The following is a 20519-nucleotide window of genomic DNA, read 5'->3' as shown; positions in this document are numbered from 1 at the left end:
TCCCAGTAATAATAGGAGATGGTGAGGGCAGAGTGATGGTAATGAGCCAGAGATAGAACTGAAAATAGAGTCCAAGCCTTTTAACTCCTTGCTCATTGATCCTGCCATTAAGCTGCAAGACTAAATTACTGAATTTCATCAAAAAGTGTTACCCTAATGCTATGAGCGGCTAACTAGCATTAGTACTTTTCATTATACATGAGTAGAATAATTCATTTTTTTAGCCTACCTGAGGGAAAAAAGTCTCCAATGGAAATTCTTTTTGGACAGTTTTTTCTATTTCAGTATTTACTTGTGTGATACAAAAGGATCTCGGTTGACTGAAGCTTGTTAGGAGTCAGGAAATAATAAAGACATTACGAGTTAAAAACAATCATCTCTTTGCTTAAAGAAGGTGTGAATCAGCAAGCTGGAAAGCTCAGTTTTTCAGGGTGTTGGCTAGTCTATTGTCAGTCTGAAAGGTAATGTGGTCCATTTCAAGCTCTGAGAATAGAGCAGGGAAGAAGAGGAGAAAATAGAAGAGAAGGAGGGGGGCCATCTTTTGTCCTACATTTAAAACATCTGTTGCTTAACCTTACAAATATGGATAAAAGAGACCAGTCAGAAATCATGAGACTTTTCACCTAATTTGAAAAAGATTCTAAGAGATACAATACAGTGAGATGAGTTCTTTTTTTAAAATTAAAAAAATTTTTTTTGGTAGACATGGGGGTCTTGCTTTGTTGCCCAGGCCAGTCTCAAACTCCTGGCTATAAGCAATACCTCCCACGTTGGCCTTCCAAAGTGCTGGGATTACAGGAATAAGCCACTATGTCTGGCCAGTGAGATGAGTTCTCATTATATAAGCTGACACTTGGTCCCCTCCTCAGGCATACATGTATTTGCAAGGGCACAGGCATTTGCACTGCTTAAAGGGATATAAAACTCATATAGACTTCTTCAACAGTGAAACTTTTCATATAAATCAGAATTCCAGAAAGGTAGGAGCCAAATGAACAAAGATCTCACTTCTTCATAATTCTTTCTTAGTTTTTTACAATAAATTAGAAGATGCAGAAACATCTTTAGTGTAACATTCTTGTTTCAATTAAACTGACATTTTTTAGGGTGTCATATAGCATTATGTATGTTATCTTTTTCTTTTTTCTCTTTTACATCTTTACAACAGCCTAGAGAATTGAATATTCTCATTTTACAGGTTGGGAAGCAGAAGTTGAGTAGCAGTTTTAAAGGTCACACAGATTGCGTGGTAGTAGATCTAGATTTAGAATCTAGGTCTCCAAAACCACTTTCAATATTCTTTCTACTATCTTTGGCAATATTTTTATTTTTACCTTTGAGGAAATTTATTTTTCTTTTTTCTTTCTTCTTTTTTTTTTTTTTTTTTGAAATGGGGTCTTGCTCTGTCATCTAGGCTGGAGTGTAGTATCACGATCATGGTTCATGGCAACTTCGACCTCCTGGGCCCAAGTGAACTTCCCAGCTCAGCCTCCCGAGGAGCTGGGACCACGGGAGAAAGAATGCCACCATGCCCAGCTAATCTTTGTACTTTTTGGAGGGACAGGGTTTTGCCATGTTGCCCAAGTTGGTTTCCAACTTCTGGGCTTAAGACGTCCTCCTGCCTCAGCCTCTCAAAGTGCTGTGATTAAAGGTATGAGCCACTGCACTCTGCCTGAGGCAATTTCTAGATTAAACTACTTGATGGTTCTTTGAGAAACGGATGCAAGAATATTTATTTTACATCTTTTTCTTTCTTTCTTTTTTTAAATTATACGTTAAGTTCTAGAGTACGTGTGCACAACGTACAGGTTTGTTACATAAGTATGCATGTGCCATGATGGTGTGCTGCACCCATTAACTCGTCATTTACATTAGGTATATCTCCTAAAGCTATCCCTCCCCATTCCCCCTACCCCACGACAGGCTCCAATGTGTGATGTTCCCCTTCCTGTGTCCAAGTGTTCTCATTGTTCAATTCCCACCTGTGCGTGAGAACATGCGGTGTTTGGTTTTTTGTCCTTGCAATAATTTGCTCAGAATGATGGTTTCCAGCTTCATCCATGTCCCTACGAAGGACATGAACTCATCATTTTTTATGGCTGCATAGTATTCCATGGTGTATATGTGCCACATTTTCTTAATCCAGTCTATCATTGATGGCCATTTGGGTTGGTTCCAAGTCTTTGCTATTGTGAATAGTGCTGCAATAAACATACGTGTGCATGTGTCTTTATAGTAGCATGATTTATAATCCTTAGGGTGTATACCCAGTAATGGGATTGCTGGGTCAAATGGTATTTCTAGTTCTAGATCCCTGAGGAATTGCCACACTGTCTTCCACAATGGTTGAACTAGTTTAAAGTCCCACCAACAGTGTAAAAGTGTTCCTATTTCTCCACATCCTCTCCAGCACCTGTTGTTCCCTGACTTTTTAATGATTGCCATTCTAACTGGTGTGAGATGGTATCTCATTATGGTTTTGATTTGCATTTCTCTGATGGCCAGTGATGATGAGTGTTTTTTCATGTGTCTGTTGGCTGCATAAATGTCTTGTTTTGAGAAGTGTCTGTTCATATCCTTCACCCACTTTTTGATGGGGTTGTTTGTTTTTTTCTTGTAAATTTGTGCGAGTTCTTTGTAGATTCTTGATATTAGCCCTTTGTCAGATGAGTAGATTGCAAAAATTTTCTCCCATTCTGTAGGTTGCCTGTTCACTCTGATGGTAGTTTCTTTTGCCATGCCAAAGCTCTTTAGTTTAATTAGATCCCATTTGTCAATTTTGGCTTTTGTTGCCATTGCTTTTGGTGTTTTAGACATGAAGTCCTTGCCCATGCCTATGTCCTGAATGGTAATGCCTAGGTTTTCTTCTAGGGTTTTATGGTTTTAGGTCTAACATTTAAGTCTTTAATCCATCTTGAATTAATTTTTGTATAAGGTATAAGGAAGGGATCCAGTTTCAGTTTTCTACATATGGCTAGCTAGTTTTCCCAGCACCATTCATTAAATAGGGGATCCTTTCCCCATTTCTTGTTTTTGTCAGGTTTGTCAAAGATCAGATTGTTGTAGATGTGTGGTATTATTTCTGAGGGCTCTGTTCTGTTCCATTGGTCTATATGTCTGTTTTGGTACCAGTACCATGCTGTTTTGGTTAGTGTAGCCTGTAGTATACTTTGAAGTCAGGTAGCATGATGCCTCCAGCTTTGTTCTTTTGGCTTAGGATTGTCTTGGCAATGCGGGCTCTTTTTTGGTTCCATATGAACTTTAAAGTGTTTTTTTCCAATTCCATGAAGAAAGTCATTGGTAACTTGATGGGGATGGCATTGAATCTATAAATTACCTTGGGCAGTATGGCCAAGCAATGTATAGACATTAGACCATTAGACATCAGATTGTGAGTCTTTTTTTTCGCAATAAGGTAGAAATGCATTTCTTCAAATGTCTCTGGGTACTGTATGCCTATTTGTTTGGAGTTCACCAACGGTACTATAAGTTGAACATGATAGTTGCAGGTAGAATCCTAAAGTTAGAACTGGGAGTTGACTTGCTATAAACGATTTCCTATGCTTTCTAAACAAGCTGGAAAAGGACGCTAGGGAATTCGCTGAGCTACAGACCTTTTTTTGTTTTGAGACAGGGTCTTGTTCTGTCACCTAGGCTGGAGTGCAGTGGTGTGATTCTTGGCTCACTGCAGCCGAGAATCTCTTGGGCTCAAGCAATCCTTCCACTTCAGCCTCCCAAGTAGCTGGGACTAGAGGGGAGCTAACACCATACCTGACTAATTTTTTTGAAAATAATTTTTTGTAGAAACGAGGTCTCACCATGTTACACCTAGGCTGGCCTCAAATTCCTAGGCTCAAGAGACCTTTGGCAAGTTGCTTCTCAATGTCACATTTGTCTTTCATTGGAAAAATGGAGGCTAGTGTACTATTTTTCTCATGGGGATATTGTGAGGATTAAACAAGAAGTTATAATGTAATATCTATACAGCACCCAGCACAACACCTTACTAACAGCTGATATTCAATATCAAACAGTATGTCTTTCAGATTTTAGAAAAATAGTTTAAAATCTAGAGTCAATTGACCTTCTTATGACCTTGTTAAAGGGTCTGCTTCCATATGCTGCTTGCCAGATGGCCCACTTACAAATGAGAAGCCAACAGCTCACCTGTGATAAATCAGCCCCTTGAAGGTCAATGCAGTGGAGTAAACGGGGTTCGCATAACTGAGAATGTGCAACTGCGCAAACTCAAGGAAGCAATTTTCGGTGACAGGGCGTGGTAGAGTGAGACAAGAAAAGCATGAGTCAGAAGACCTCAATTTGACTCAGCTCAGCACATAATACTTAACCTCTTTGAATGATTTCTTAGTTATGTGCCTTAGGGAAACTACTTAAGCTCTTTGGATCATTATTTTTCTCATCTGTAAAACTGGGATGAGAATATACAATTCACGGAGTTTTTTGGGATCAGGGTGACTACATAGAGCAGGGGCTCAATAGATTCAGTGAGGGCTGCAGCTAGGCACTGTGAATATTAGTTCCCTTCTCATTTTCTTTTCTTTTCTTTTTTTTTTTGAGACAGAGTCTCGCTCTGTCACCCAGGCTGGAGTTCAGTGGCACGATCTGCAAGCTCCGCCTCCCGGGTTCACGCCATTCTCCTGCCTCAGCCTCCCGCGTAGCTGGGACTACAGGCGCCCAACACCATGCCCGGCTAATTTTTTTGTATTTTTAGTAGAGACGGGGTTTCACTGTGTTAGCCAGGATGGTCTCGATCTCCTGACCTCATGATCCGCCCACTTCGGCCTCCCAAAGTGCTGGGATTACAGGCGTGAGACACCGCGCCCAGACTCCCTTCTCATTTTCTATGGCTATTTTGGGAAAAGAGTAACAACAGCGGAGTGCAGGCAGAGCAGTCCCTAAGCAACATTATGATGTATGTGCTTGATACAAGTCAGTCACAAATTGTTAGTGCACAGTAAGTTTTCACTTAATGCTGTTGATAGATTCTTGGAAACTGTGACTTTAGGTGAACTGACTGTAAAAAAAAATTATCACAGCCTAATTGATATAAACAACAGTTAAGTTCCTATGGCATATTCCTGGTCACAAAAACATCATCAAACTTGTTAATAAAGACTCAGGCCAGCCGTAGTGGCTCACACCTGTAATCCCAACACTTTGGGAGACCAAGGCAGGCAGATCACCTGAGGTCAGGAGTTCAATATCAGCCTGGCCAACATGGTGAAACCCTGTCTCTACTAAAAACACAAAAATTAGCTGGGCATGGTGGCATGTGCCTGTAATCACAGCTGCTTGGGAGGCTGAGGCAGGAGAATCACTTGAACCCAGGAGGTGGAGGCTGTGGTGAGCCGAGATCACACCACTGCACTCCAGCCTGGGCAACAGAGCAAGATGCAGTCTCAAAAAACAAAACAAAAAAGACTCAAAACATTTCCAATATTAAATATTGAAATAAATGTGGGCTATACATGCATTTAGGAAAGATTAGGCCAGGTGAGGTAGCTCATGCCTATAATCCCAGCATTTTGGGAAGCCAAGGTGTGCAGATAACTTGAGTCTAAAAGTTCAAGACCAGCCTGGGTGACATGGTGAAACCCCCATTTCTACAAAAAAATACAAAAATTAGCTGGGCATGGTGGTGTGCACCTGTGGTCCCAGCCTCTTAGGAGGCTGAGGTGGAAGGATCGCTTGAACCTGGGAGGTGGATGTTGCAGTGAACTGAGATCATGCCACTGCGCTCCAGTCTGGGAGACAGACCAAGACCTCCCTCAAAAAAAAAAAAAAAAAGAAAAAAGAAATTAATAAAAACAAGTAAGATAATTATTTACCTATTTTTGGTGAATCAGTGAGTAACAGTGGTCATACTGGTGGTGAGTTAAACCAAGGAATAAATCTGTGCAGAGTGAAAATTGTAAAGAGCAACTCCTCCCACCACACAGTGTAAATGAGAACAAATTCAGCAGGCTCCCTGAGTGCTTTCATACCTCATTGTTTATTGTGTATTTGTATGAGTATCATCTACTTTACTGTGTATTTGTATGATTATCATCTACTTTATGAATTTTTATTTTACAATAATTTATATTCATTCATTCATTCATTTTCCTACTTGTTTATTCCAGTTCAGGGTCCTGAGTGGCCAGAGCCTATCCTGACAGCTTAGGGAACAAGGTGGGAACCAGCCCTGGATAGGACGCTATCCCATCATAGGGCACACATATGCACACGTGCACACACATGCATACACACTCACTCAGACTAGGACAATGTAGACAGGCCAATGAACCTAATGTGCACATCTTTGGGATGTGAGAGCAAAGTAGTTGGCATGGCACAGGGAGAACTAGCAAACTTTGCACAGACAGTGACCCCAGCCAGGAACTGCTTCTTTTTTTACCCCCCTCATCAACATTGTAACAAAACAACATTGGGTGAAACAATGTTATTCTAGAATCTACAAGGGGACCACTGTGGGTGGAAATCCAGTCTGTGCTCCAGGATGTGCAACAGGGGTCTCTCTCTCTCTGTTTTTTTTTTTTTTTTTTGAGACAGAGTCTTGTTCTGTCACCCAGGCTGGAGTGCAATGGCATGATCTCAGCTCACTGCAACCTCCGCCTCCCAGGTTCAAGCGATTCTCCTGACTCAGCCTCTTGAGTAGCTGGGGTTACAGGCACGCGCCACCACGCCTGGCTAATTTTTGTGTTTTTTAGTAGAGATGGGGTTTCACTGTGTTGGCCAGACTGGTCTTGAACTCTTGAGCTCAGGTGATCCGCCCACCTTGGCCTCCCAAAGTGCTGGGATTACAGGCATGAGACACGGTGCCTGGCCAGGGCCTCTTTTTCTAATATGTACAGAAGTGCTCCATTCTCTACACTTGTTTCTGGTCCACTGTCTATTCCTTCCCACTTTCCCCAGGAGCTCAATGACTTTATATGCCATGACCCCTCACTGCAGTTCCCACTCTAACCTACCTCATACATATTAGGCCATCCTGTACCATTTGATTCTGCACGAAAATCCTAATCTCTCCAGAGTCCTACTCTGTCAGGACTCTTCCAAGAGGCAAGTGCTAATTGCATAAATAAATTTCAGCTAAGGTATTGACAAGATCTTTATTTAGTTACACTGTCCACTGACATTTTCACAGAGGTTTCCAGTGCTCTAACCCAAAGGAGCAAATAATGTGAGGGTTTGAGGTATCAAGGCAAAGCTAATGTAGCAAAGTAGTTTGAAAGCATAATTTTTTTGGCTGGGCACAGTGGCTCACACCTGTAATCCCAGCACTTTAGGAGGCCGAGGAGAGCGGATCGCAAGGTCAGGAGTTCAAGACCAGCCTGGCCAATATGGTGAAACCCCATCTCTACTAAAAATATAAAAATTAGCTGGGCATGGTGGTGCACATCTGTAGTCCTAGCTACTCCGAGGCTGAGACAGAAGAATTGCTTCAACCGGGTAGGCGGAGGTTGCAGTGAGCCGAGATCACGCCACTGCACCCCAGCCTGGTGACAGAGCAAGACTCCAATTCAAAAACAACAACAAAAAAGAAAACAGGATTTTTTTTCCCACAGCACGTCCTACCTGCCTACTCTGCTAATGTGTAAAATTGGAGGTGGCATTGCATATAGACAAGGAAGTAGAAGCTGCATATGTGTAACGGCCAATCCTTCCTAGCCATATCAGCCAGTCCATTCAAAGAGTCAACAAGAACTTTGGACCCTATACTAATACCTATCCCAAAGGAAGAGAATGTAGGAGGGGCAAATTTTGTGGTATAGTGAAAAGAGAACTGCTTTGAGAGTTTGGAAACTTGGATTATAGTCTTGCCTTCACCACTAAATAGCTTTGTGGTCTTGGGTAAGTCAGTTACGTGCTTAGACCTCAGTGGCTCCGCTGTGGACTACGAGACTGAATTAGAGACTCTTTCAAGTCTTTTTCAGCTCTAACCTTCTTTTTTTTTTTTTTTTTTTTTTTGGAGATGGAGTTTCGCTCTTGTTGTCCAGGCTAGAGTGCTGTGGTACAATGGCATGATCTCAGCTCACTGCAACCTCTGCCTCCCAGATTCGAGCAGTTCTGCTGCTTCAGCCTCCCAAGTAGCTGGGATTACAGGCAAGTGTCACCACACCTGGCTAATTTTGTATTTTTAGTAAAGATGGGGTTTCTCCATGTTGGTCAGCCTGGTCTTGAACTCACAAACTCAGATGATCCACCCACCTCAGCCTCCCAAAGTGCTGGGATTACAGGCATGAGCCACCACTCCCCGCCTTCAGCTCTAACTTTCTATCTTGCTTTTTTTCCATTGCAAACTGAATGGCCTGGGAGATATAAAAGCAATGCTGAATTATAGCTTTAAGAGAACTATATTGGACTGCACATCAAGAGTGCTGGTTTCTGGAGGGGCAGATTACATTAATAGTTAAGAGTATAGGTGCTGGGGTCCTTCATTCTTGAGTTTGGGAACTGAATTTAAGCTGATTCTTTCTTATTTTTTTTTTCTTTTTTGAGATGGGCTCTGGCTCTGTTACCCAGGCTAGAGTGCAGAGTGCAGTGGCGCAATCTCAGCACACTGCAACCTCTGCCTCCTGGGTTCAAGCAATTCTTCTGCCTTGGCCTCCCAAGTAGCTGGGACTACAGGAGCCCACCACCTCACCTGGCTAATTTTTGTATTAAAACAAATTTTTTTAATTTTTATTATTTTTTTGAGACAGAGTGTCGCTCTTGTTGCCCAGGCTGGAGTGCAATGGTGCAATCTTGGCTCACCGCAACCTCGGCCTCCCAAGTTCAAGTGATTCTCCTGCCTCAGCCTCCCGAGTAGCTGAGATTACAGGCATGTGCCACCATGCCTGACTAATTTTGTATTTTTAGTAGAGACAGGGTTTCTCCATGTTGGTCAGGCTGGCCTCGAACTCCCAACCTCAGGTGATCTGCCTGCCTCAGGCTCCCAAAGTGCTCCAAAGTGCTGGGATTACAGGTGTGAGCCACGGCATCCAGCTAATTTTTGTATTTTTAGTAGAGACGGGGTTTCACCATGTTGGCCAGGCTGGTCTTGAACTCCTGACCTCAGTGACCTGCTCACCTTGGCCTCCCAAAGTGCTGGGATTACAGGCATGAGCCACCATACCCAGCCTGAATTTGGGCAGATTCTTAACCTCAATTTCTTCATTTATAAAAGAAGAATACTAAATTGTTTAATACAGATTCCTTAATACAAATTCTTTTTTTTTTTTTTTTTTGAGATGGAGCCTCAATCTGTTGCCCAGGTTAGAGTACAGTGGCATGATCTCAGCTCACCGCAACTTTTGCCACCCAGGTTCAAGCGATTCTCCTGCTTCAGCCTCCCAAGTCGCTGGGATTATAGGCACCTGCCACTGCACCCAGCTAATTTTTGTAGTTTTAGTAGAGATGGGATTTCACCATCTTGGCCAGGCTGGTCTTGAGCTCCTGACCTCATGATCTACCCGCCTCGGCCTCCCAAAGTGCTGGGATTACAGGCGTGAGGCACCAGGCCCAGCAATACAAACTCTTAACACAAATTCCTTAATCTGTTTTATGAGATACTTTGTCACCTGCTCCTATTGCCTCTCTGATATCAAATGTTGCTACTCTCCCTCTGGCATTTACTCCTACTAATCTTTCAGACCTCACCCAATATTGCTTCCCCGGAAGTGCCTTCTCAGATCCTCAAATCTGGGTGAATGACCTCCTACAATCCTCCCCTACCACCCTTATTTTTATTATATGGTAAGCTTTGTTAGGCCAGAGAATTCATTTTGTTAGCTGTGGTAACTTAACCAAGTCATATTATTTGTTGAAATAAAGAGTTAATTTCTTGGACCTCAAGGATAGCCATTACTGCAGTTGCAGAATTTGTTTTATTAAATTTAAGAAGTATTTCAGATCCTTTTAGCTAGGAGATGTCTGGACGCAGTGTAGTTACAGCTAACACATTTGGAAGAGTATAAAGCCAAAGTTCATCTTGTTTATTCACATGCTTTTAGAAACTATTCTTTGTGACCAGCATGTATTAAAAGTGTGTCTGTCAAGATGAAACAAAAATTGAGAATTCCATCCTAAAGGATGCATTCTAGAAATGATTGGGTTTTACTTTTCAAAATTGGCCTGGTTAGTATTAGCTTATATGTAAAATTTAATTCAAAAAGATTCATTTATGTCCCAGGACTTTTTTTTTTTTGAGACAGTGTCTCGCTCTGTTGCCCAGGCTGGAGTGCAGTGGCGTGATCTCAGCTCACTGCAACCTCCACCTCCCAGGTTCAAGTGATTCTCCTGCCTCAGCCTCCCGAGTAGCTGGGACTACAAGCGCGTGCCACTATGCCCGGCTAATTTTTTGTATTTTTTAATAGAGGTAGGGAGCCACCACACCCGGCAAGGACTTTTTTTTTTTTTTTTTTTTTTTTTTTGAGAGATGGAGTCTTGCTCTGTTGCCAAGGCTGGAGTGCAGGCATGTGATCTCAGCTCACTGCAGCCTCATCCTTCCTGGCTCAAGTGATCTTATCACCTCAGCCTACTGAGTAGCTGGGACCACAAGCATGTGCTACCACGCCTGGCTAATTTTGCTTATTGTTTGTAGAGACAGGATCTCATCGTGTTGTCCAGGATGGTCTCAAATTCCTGAGCTCCAGCAGTCTTCCCACCTCAGCTTCCTGAAGTGCTGGGATTACAGGCATGAGCCACCGCACCCAGCCTGTCCCAGGACTATTTCTGGGAAGGGGACCTGGTTGGCAAACAAGAAGTTATTTGTCTCTTCATATTTTTTCACCTTCCAAAAGGCAAAATTGGTAAGAAAGCAGCAAAGTAGCAAAGGCTGGTTTTAAAAGAACCATTAAATCTTTACAGTCTTTATTAAATCCTCTTTAATATCAAATCTATATTGTGGGAGGTAATAATAAAGATATTTCCAAATTAACTCAGCATTCTGAGTAAGGACCTTTCACATGTTGTCTTGGGTTAATCATCTAGTGGTATTATGTGAAAATTTTCTCTTCTTGGCAATAAACAAAATATTTTTATCAAATAGATAATAGGCATAATTGCTTCAGGGCCTTAAAGTAGTAGAATTTATAGATGCTTAAATTTTTTTTTTTTTTTTTTTTGAGACAGAGTCTCGCTCTGTCGCCCGGGCTGGAGTGCAGTGGCGCAATCTCGGCTCACCGCAAGTTCCGCCTCCCGGGTTCACGCCATTCTCCTGCCTCAGCCTCCGAGTAGCTGGGACTACAGGCGCCCGCCACCGCGCCCGGCTAATTTTTTGTATTTTTTAGTAGAGACGGGGTTTCACCGTGGTCTCGATCTCCTGACCTCGTGATCCGCCCGCCTCGGCCTCCCAAAGTGCTGGGATTACAAGCGTGAGCCACCGCGCCCGGCCAAATTTTTTATTTTTTATTTTTTTTTGAGACCGAGTCTCGCTCTGTCGCCCAGGCTGGAGTGCAGTGGCACGATCTTGGCTCACTAGCAAGCTCTACCTCCCAGGTTTATGCCATTCTCCTGCCTCAGCCTCCCGAGTAGCTGGGACTACAAGCGCCCGCCGCCGTGCCTTTCTAATTTTTTGTATTTTTAGTAGAGACGGGGGTTTCACCGTGTTAGCCAGGATGGTGTTGATCTCCTGACCTGGTGATCCGCCTGCCTCGGCCTCCCAAAGTGCTGGGATTACAGGCATGAGCCACTGCACCCGGCCAGCTTAAATTTTAACAAGCTTATTAGTTTAGTTATTTCCCTGATAGTGAGTAACCCAAAGGGCCCTGTTTCAACCTGATACAGATATATCTTAGCAAAGCAAGGCATGAAGAAAGTAACACAATGTCGTCTTATAATTCTCTGAGACGGAAATTTAGTTTATACCCTAGGCAATGAGGTAGCTTAAAACTATTTAAATAGAATTGTACTCTACTATGCATTGACAGGAAAAAAATTACAATTTCTTTGTGTCTTTTTTTTAAATGGAGGCAGGGCCTCACTATGATGCCCAGGCTAGTCTAGAACTTCTGGGCTCCAGTGATCCTCCTGCCTCTGCCTCAGCTTCCCCTGTGGCTGGGATTGTAGGTGTGCCACTGTACCTGGCTATTCCTCATGTCTTCTTTTTTTTTTTCTGGAGTCTCGCTCTGTCACCCAGGCTGGAGTGCAGTTGCACGATCTCGGCTCACTGCAACCTCTGCCTCCTCGGTTCAAACAGTTCTCCTGTCTCAGCCTCCTGAGTAGCTGGGAGTACAGGCGCATGCCATCACACCTGGCTAATTTTTGTATTTTTAGTAGAGGCAGGGTTTCACCATATTGGTCAGGCTGGTTTCAAACCCCTGACCTCAGGTGATTCACCCACCTTGGCCTTCCAAACTGCTGGCATTACAGGTGTGAACCACTGTGCCTGGCCTCTTCATGTTTTCTTAATAAAGTCATTGAGTGGGGTGATTATTACATTGGTGGTATGTTTTAAATTCATGTTATGTTAATGCTCTGAGATTACTCAAGGGATCTTTCATTCTTTGGAGTGATATGTAAATGTTGGACTACAAAGTTACGGGAAGGATTTATTCCACTTCAAGGTCAGGGTTATGGTAGTTAGATAAATATTTCAGAAAAAGAAATACACAATATAGGGAATGCAAATTTTGGAAAATTTCTCCTCACATATGTTGCCTGGCACCTACTATTCAATATATTTTTCTTGACTGACTGACAATGAATGAATTAGTAAATTATATCAATCCAGGTGTTGTCCCCTACTCTTATCCCAACTCTGAATTAATAATAATTATTTTCTGAGCTTCAACCAATGCTTTTAGATGCTTTTGCTCCCAAGTTTTGGCAGCTGGAATGGCTTTTAAAGTGCCTAATTAAGAACAATTTGTTAATAATTATCTCTGAATAATTTCCTTCCCCCTTCTATTCTTTTTTTTTTTTTTTTTTTTGAGACAGGGTTTTGCTCTTATTGCCCAAGCCGGAGTGCAATGCAATGGTGTGATCTTGGCTCACTGCAACCTCCACCTCCCAGGTTCAAGCTATTCTCCTGCCTCAGCCTCCAGAGTACTGGAATTATAGGCGCGCACCACCATGCCCATTTATGTTTTGTATTTTTAGTAGAAAGGGTGTTTCACCATGTTAGCCAGGCTGATCTTGAAGTCCTGATCTCAGGTGATCCGCCCACCTCAGCCACCAAAAGTGCTGGGATTACAGGCATGAGCCACTATGCCTGGCCTCCCTCTTCTATTTTTTAAGCTGTCTTTATACTCTCCAAGTCTTTTACTATTTTTCATTCCTTAGGTTAGTTTTATTAAATAAAAGAGAACAAAACTTTTTCTCTCTGCCTTTTAATAAATGTGACCCTTTGTGTCATCCTTTCCTTGATCCTTTCCAAATCAGTAGCAGTTGCCATAAGTGACAACTGAGAGACAAGACGCCAAGTGCAATGGCTAAATTTAAAGAGCAGCGTTTGCACCTGTTGTTAACCGGCAATGACCAATCTCACGCCTACAGTTTCCTCCACGCCCTGCCTGCCACCAAGTACAACCCATAGCCCAGATTCTATGTGTTCATGTGTAAATAAGTACTGATGAAGATTATATACATTATATCAAAATTGAGAATGAATATAGCTTTTTTTTTCTTTTCTTTTCTTTTCTTTTTTTTTTTTTTTAGGGATGGAGTCTTCCTATGTCACCCAGGCTGGAATGCAGTGGTATGATCACGGCTCACTGCAGCCTCAGCCTCCTGGGCTCAAGTGACTCTCCCACTTCAGCCTCCCAAGCAGCTGGGACTACAGACATGTGCCACCCCACCAGGCTAATTTTAAAATTTTTTGTAGAGATAGGGTCTCACTATGTTGCTCCCAGGCTGGTCTCAAACTCCTGGGCTCAAGTGATCCTCCCAGCTTGGCCTCCCAACATGCTGGGATTACAGTTGTGAGCCACTGCATCCAGCCCCAAAAATAGCATTTTGACAATATATTAGTTTAGTTTAAGAGGAGCTGAAATTTGGGCAAAACCCAGCATGATATAAAGATGTATGGGACCTTGAAGAAGGCAGACTAATATGGCTCAGTATTTGATGAATTTTTGAAGACTTTTAAGGGACCAAAATAATTTTTTTAGACTTGCCATACTTTGTGAATTTCTTTTAGATATCAGCATTGGAAGCTCCTATAAATATAAGTGTTGTATAAAAGAGGCAATCTAAGGAGTAACTGACATCATCTAAAGTTAGCTTCAATTAATTTGCCAGATTGGCACCTCTAACCTGGAAGAGCTCTGTAGGAGAAAGATAGTAACATAAACAATTTTGATATGAAATATACCTAGAATGGTGAAAGAAGGGAACTGTGGCCCAGCCAGCCAAAATAGCCTAATTAAATAGATCTGATAATCAAGGCCTATGACAGGCCTCCCAGTCAGATCGGCTCAGATCCAGGACCAAGATACTGAGATAGAAAGTCATACAACAAATTATGAGAAGATGCAAGAGGGAGAGTTTAATTTTACTGGGACATTTACCCTCAGATGAGATCAAGCTGGTATTCAAAAGAACAGTAGGACAGGTGGCTATAGGGAGAGTAGGAGCAAAGAGTGGAGGTTGGAAGTGTCAGGGCACGTTCAGGGTATGGAGAGTAGATATCTGGGCAGGAGGCCGGGCACGGTGGCTCATGCCTGTAATCCTAGCACTTTGGGAGGCTGAGGCGGGTGAATCACATGGAGAAACCCTGTCTCTACTAAAAATACAAAATTAGCTGGGTGTGGTGGCACATGCCTGTAATCTCAGCTACTCGGGAGGCTGAGGCAGGAGAATCACTTGAACCTGGGAGGCAGAGGTTGCAGTGAGCCGAGATCGTGCCACTGTACTCCAGCTGGGACCACAGAGTGAGACTCCATCTCAAAAAAAAAAAAAACAGTTATCTGGGCAGGGGATTGCTGAGAGAGGAGCCACTTTACCAATTTGGGATTTTTTTGTAGTTCAACCCTATTAGAGAAAGTTGTGATCTTTTGGCACTTTTAAATGCCCTGGAATCGATGGTGTTGGGTTCCATAAGAATGTGAGACGAATTCTTATTCACTTAGGAGGTGTGGTTTATTTAAGTGTAAAATTAGTGTCCCACCCCTTGAATCACTTCTGATAGAGACAAAAGACTTCCTATATCAAGAAGTCTAGTAAGCAGAAGATTACAGGAGACCACACGTCAACGGAACACAAAAAGGACAGCTTTAAAGTATGCTGCCAACCTCTCAGATTCCGAGAAACATGAACAAAGATAATCCTATTTGAACAAGCCCTGCCCTTCTCAACTCAATGTTTTCCTGGAGTTCTGCTCTCAATGCAGATTGGATGTTCCTGACCTAAAACAATGTTAGATTATAAGGCCACTAAGTTATAAAATGAATGTGGAGTCTGTCATCCTTTGGAGACCAGGACACAAGCCTCCTTCCACACAAAACATTTTACAGGGAATATATAAATCTATCTCTGACTTACTATTTTTATTTATTCATTTTTTTGAGACATAATCTTACTGTGTCATCCAGGCTTGAGTGCAGTGGCCCTATCATAGCTTACTGAAGCCTCCAACTCCTGGGTTTAAGGGATCCTCTCACCTCAGCCTCCTCAGTAGCTGAGAGTACTGACACGCATCACCACACCTGGCTAATTTTTTTGTAGAGCTAGGGTCTTGCCATATTGCCCAGGCTGGTATCTCTGATTTAGAGTAGGGTCAAAATCTATATTAGAGTAAGGGAAACGGGAGTGTTGGAGGAAGAAAAAAGAGAAAAATGAGGAAGGAAAAATTGTGTGTGTGTGTGTGTGTGTGTGTGTGTGTGAAGTGAGAATAGATATAGATATAGACAGGAAAATATATGTCCTGCAGTTTAAGAGTAGAACCCTTCTCAACTACACTGACTAGAAATATTTATGATCCAGAGGAGCTGACAGAAAAAAGACAGAAATCATCACAGAAACTAGGAAGTCATGGGAACAGGCGTGGTAGTGATGAAGAGATGACTGCAGGTGGATATATGAGGAGAAATGGGAATAAAAACATCTGGAAAAGCAGTAAAGCATAGCCAGCAAACAGGTCTAGGCTGTGGTTCGTGATAAATATTGGAAGGCGAAACCCTTTCCTTTTGGCTTTCCTCTTCGTATACCTTTTCCTGTTAAATACTGCTGATTTCACTTGAATAATAATTCATATTATCAGTAAACAATGAAATGCAGCCCCTAGATCTCTGGGCAGATTCCTTTTATGCTTTCTTGATCATGTCAATGAACCGTGTGCATCACCTACCCTAGCTATTCTGGAATGCTTAGGCAAATACTCCACTGAGTTGAGTCATACTTGAGAGCTGACGTCAGTGTACATTTTAGTAGAGAACCTAGTTAAGGTTTCATGCTCCAGGAAGCCTGTTCTGATTAGTTTTAGCTTAAAAAAAAAAAAAAAAGATAGTAGAGAACCTAGTTAAGGTCTCTCGCTCCAGGAAGCCTGTTCTGATTAGTTTTAGCTAAAAAAAAAAAAAAAAAAAAAAGATCAATTCTGCAGCCATGTTGGTTTTAGGGACCACGTTTTTATAATTACAAAGTAATATGCAGGTGAGAACAACTTACTTTTCCTCTATATATAAATTGTAAGATGTGTATACACATGCATCTTAAATTCAAGCAGATGAGAATACTTTAAACCATTCAGAAGAATAGCTACCCCTTAAAACTTCCCAGAGGTAACATGTTTTCTTCTGGAAATTACCATCTATCTATCTAAGTTATACATATATATAAATTACTTTAAAAAGGGTCATCTATACTGTGTTATCTATATTATTTAAATGTATAGATAGCACCTGTAATCCCAGCATTTTGGGAGGCTGAGGTGGGAGAATCATTTGAGGTCAGGAGTTCAAGACCAGCCTGGCCAACATGGTGAAACCCCCATCTCTACCAAAAATACAAAAATTAGCTGGGCATGGTGGTGCAACTCCTGTATTCCCAGCTACTCAGGAGGCTGAGGCGAGAGGATCGCCTCTGAACCCAGGAGACAAAGGTTGCAGTGAGCCAAGATTGTGCCACTGCTCTCCAGCCTGGGCGATAGAGTGAGACTTCGTCTCAAAAATATATATATATACATGTATAAATAAAAAAATACATATAAAATAAAAAAGTATAGATAGAATAATTTTTTTTTTAAGAGAGAGGGTCTCACTCTGTCACCCAGGCTAGAGTGCAGTGCCATGATCATAGCTCACCATAACCTCAAATTTCCTGGGCCCAAGCAAGCCTCCTGCCTCAGCCTCCTGAGTAGCTGGGACTACAGGCGTGCACCACCACACCCAGCTAATTAAAATATATACATTTTTAGAGATAGGGTCTCGCTGTGTTGCCCAGGCAAGTCTCAAATGTGTGGTCTCAAGTGATCCTCCTGCCTCAGTCTCTCAAAGAGCTGGGATTACAGGTATGAGCCACTGTGCTTGGCCCTCAATTTTTTAATGGTTGAATAATTTTCTGTTACAAAGTTAGTGTCTAATGTATTTAACCATTTCCCTATTGGAAGACATCGAGGTTTTCTTTCTCATGAAAGTTACAATTTTTTAAAGTTTTTTGTGGTTGTCTTGCCGTCCTTTTTAAATGTAGTATCTCTGGAGTGATCAGCACAATCTCTGGCACATAGCAGGTATGTTAATTCCCTTTCCTTCTCTCTCTATATAATGTGTGTGTATATACAGGCACACACACACACACACACACATACACACACATAATTTTTTTAGGTTTGAGAATGACTTTCTGTTGAGCTATCTACACTTTCTCCTTATCAGGCTTGGCCAACCAGCTCATGTGAGATATGTCCTTTGCAGCTATGAAGAAGTTTTTCGCTGTGAGGAGATACTTGATATTTGTTTAAATTAATTGCTGGCCTTGGATTATCAACACCCAGAACTGAGTATAGTCAGTGAATCCTCAGATTTATACAGCCTATCTCTCTCTGGTGCATCAGTGGTTTCATCTTAGTAGATAAAAGATGACACATTTTGGTAAACAGGTAGGAAGAAAACTTTTGCTAATACCGCCAATTTCATGTTTGTGCACTTAAAAATATTATTAGTTCTTTTGCTAATGCATATGAGTAAATCTCACTGCAGGATGCACATCTAATTTTCATGCTTGGAAAAATAGAGTAAAGGCAATTCTAGTAAAATTTCTTAAAGTGGAAAGTGGAAATGGAGCAATCCTGATTCATAGTTAGATCTGGTGAAGGTACAGAAAATAAAAACAAAACTAAAATCCATGGTGATCTCTGTAAGAAGGTGTGAAGGGGTGAGAAGGAAAATGGCACAGCATGGGTAAATACATCAAATGCAGTTGGGATAAATATAGATGGGTGGAAAATAATTGTAAGGGAAATTGTTCCAGGAATGTCATGGATTTCCAACTAGGGGGATTACTGTGTGCAGCTGTTGAATGGGGGCTCATTCTTGAGGTCTCAAGTTCCCCTGTTGGGCAATAAAGCCTTTTGAGTGAGTGACATGATACCTCACCTGGAGAAGCCAATCATCTCACTGTTTTGGGGTAGGTGGGGCATAAGGATTAAACAAACAAAAAACTTCCACGTCATTTTTTGCCTATTTTTGGCCAAGAAGGTACCATTTCAGTCAAACTTCAAAGAATATTCTTAGAACAAGTGATAATATTTTCTTGATATTTATGTGTGTGTTTTGTTTTTGTTTTAAATTTATCATCTAAGGCTACACTACAAAGATGTTTTCCAAAATTTAAAATAATGCTTGTATTTGCTTCCCAAACTATTTTCCTGCTCCAGATTTTAAAAAGAGATGTGAGAATTTAATCAGCTCATAATAATAAACAGATAGCAAGGAAATACTCTTTTAAGGAAATTCAGGGCCCAAAATCTTTCTTAGGCAGTATTCAAGGAACCCTCATTGTGAGTTTAAGTGGAAAGAAGTGTTTTTCAAGAGAAAAGTGTTTGTTATTCCAAAGCGTATTCTGATAACTATTTTGGCAAAATTACGAAACATCATTAAAATAGCCTATTACATGATTTTTTTTTTTTTTTGAGACGGAGTCTCGCTGTGTCGCCCAGGCTGGAGTGCAGTGGCCCGATCTCGGTTCACTGCAAGCTCCGTCTCCCGGGTTCGCCATTCTCCCGGGTTCACCGTCTCCCGGGTTCACCGTCTCCCGGGTTCACCATTCTCCTGCCTCAGCCTCCGTAATAGCTGGGACTATAAGCGCCCGCCACCACGCCTGGCTAATTTTTGTATTTTTAGTACAGACGGGTTTTCACCGTGTTAGCCAGATGGTCTCCATCTCCTGACCTCGTGATCTGCCCGCCTCTGCCTCCCAGAGTGCTGGGATTACAGGCGTGAGCCACCGCGCCCGGCCTTACATGATTTTTTATTACGTATTAATGTGTTCTGTTTCTGTAAATGCACACAAAGTCAAATATGGTAAAATAGTGCTGTTTCTGGAGAGTGTAAGAATATCAGTATAAAGGTGCTGTAAAAATGAATTGGGTATTTGAGATGTATACAGGTCTGTTAATTCACTCTGATGGCATGTACTCATTCTGGGACTTTGATATTGTAATCGTTCTACCCCTCCTATATTATGCTACACATCACAGCCATTAGATCACTCCGTGATGCAGTTAATTCCAGCATATCTAAATATTATCAGTTATAAATGATAACTTTAGGCGTGTAGTTGAGAGTTACAGCATACATAGTTAATGGTTATTAATTTGGTGCCTATTTTGCCAACTTAGAACACTCAGAACTCAACTTAGAACAAAGCTTTTCACAAATATCTATATCCCCCGTTACTCTTATCATAGCTCTATTGTTGGTGAAGATTAGCCAAACTGAACATGCCATCTCTATTGCTGTTATTTTCACGGGCTTGGGTGCCAATTACCGGTTCCCTAGAATTTGCCCGTAATTGACTATGTCCCACTATAGGTAACTCTGGAAGTGACTGGCAGCTTCCAATGTGGTTCTCCCGCCTGTCGATTGGACCTTGCAGGAAGCCCCGCCTCATCAGCTCAGTCAAGGGCTGTAGTTGGCCCGGTGTCGGCGAGTGGCGGGTCTTAGCTCCGCCCCGGCCGTCCGCTGCGCTGCCTGGGTCGGCGCCGTTTCCAGTTGAGAGATGGCGGCCGCCGCAGGTAGATCGCTCCTGCTGCTCCTCTCCTCTCGGAGCGGCGGCGGCGGCGGGGGCGCCGGCGGCTGCGGGGCGCTGACTGCCGGCTGCTTCCCTGGGCTGGGCGTCAGCCGCCACCGGCAGCAGCAGCACCACCGGACGGTGAGCGAGCGCGCCCAGAGGCTCCGGGGAGGGCGGGGCGGCGCTGGCGTGTGGGAGCCGCCGGCGGGCAGGCCGCCGGGGCAGCAGGCGAGTTACCTCAACTCCCGGCCGCTCCGGAGGTTGCCGGGCACCGAGGAGCCGCCGTGCCCTTCAGGCGCCTGCGGCGGCGACCAGGAAGGGAGGGCGGGCGGGAGGAAGCCGAGAGGAGG

The 20519-nt window shown here is 42.6% G+C and overlaps 1 protein-coding gene across 1 annotated transcript in view; it reads left to right on the top strand.

Annotated features, from left to right (window-relative positions):
- The first annotated feature begins 20086 nt into the window (after nt 1–20086).
- MCU (mitochondrial calcium uniporter) overlaps nt 20087–20519 on the top strand; it is a 198730-nt gene continuing 198297 nt past the window's right edge. Inside the window, exon 1 of the mRNA XM_055275823.2 lies at nt 20087–20310. Coding sequence (XP_055131798.1) covers nt 20158–20310 — 153 coding nt within the window. The 5' untranslated portion in view covers nt 20087–20157. The remainder of the gene's footprint in view (nt 20311–20519) is intronic.

Source organism: Symphalangus syndactylus, chromosome 4 (genome assembly GCF_028878055.3).
Source record: "Symphalangus syndactylus isolate Jambi chromosome 4, NHGRI_mSymSyn1-v2.1_pri, whole genome shotgun sequence".
Taxonomy (NCBI): domain Eukaryota; kingdom Metazoa; phylum Chordata; class Mammalia; order Primates; family Hylobatidae; genus Symphalangus; species Symphalangus syndactylus.
The sequence above is the reverse complement of the archived record's forward strand: the minus strand, read 5'-3'. Positions and strand labels throughout refer to the sequence as shown.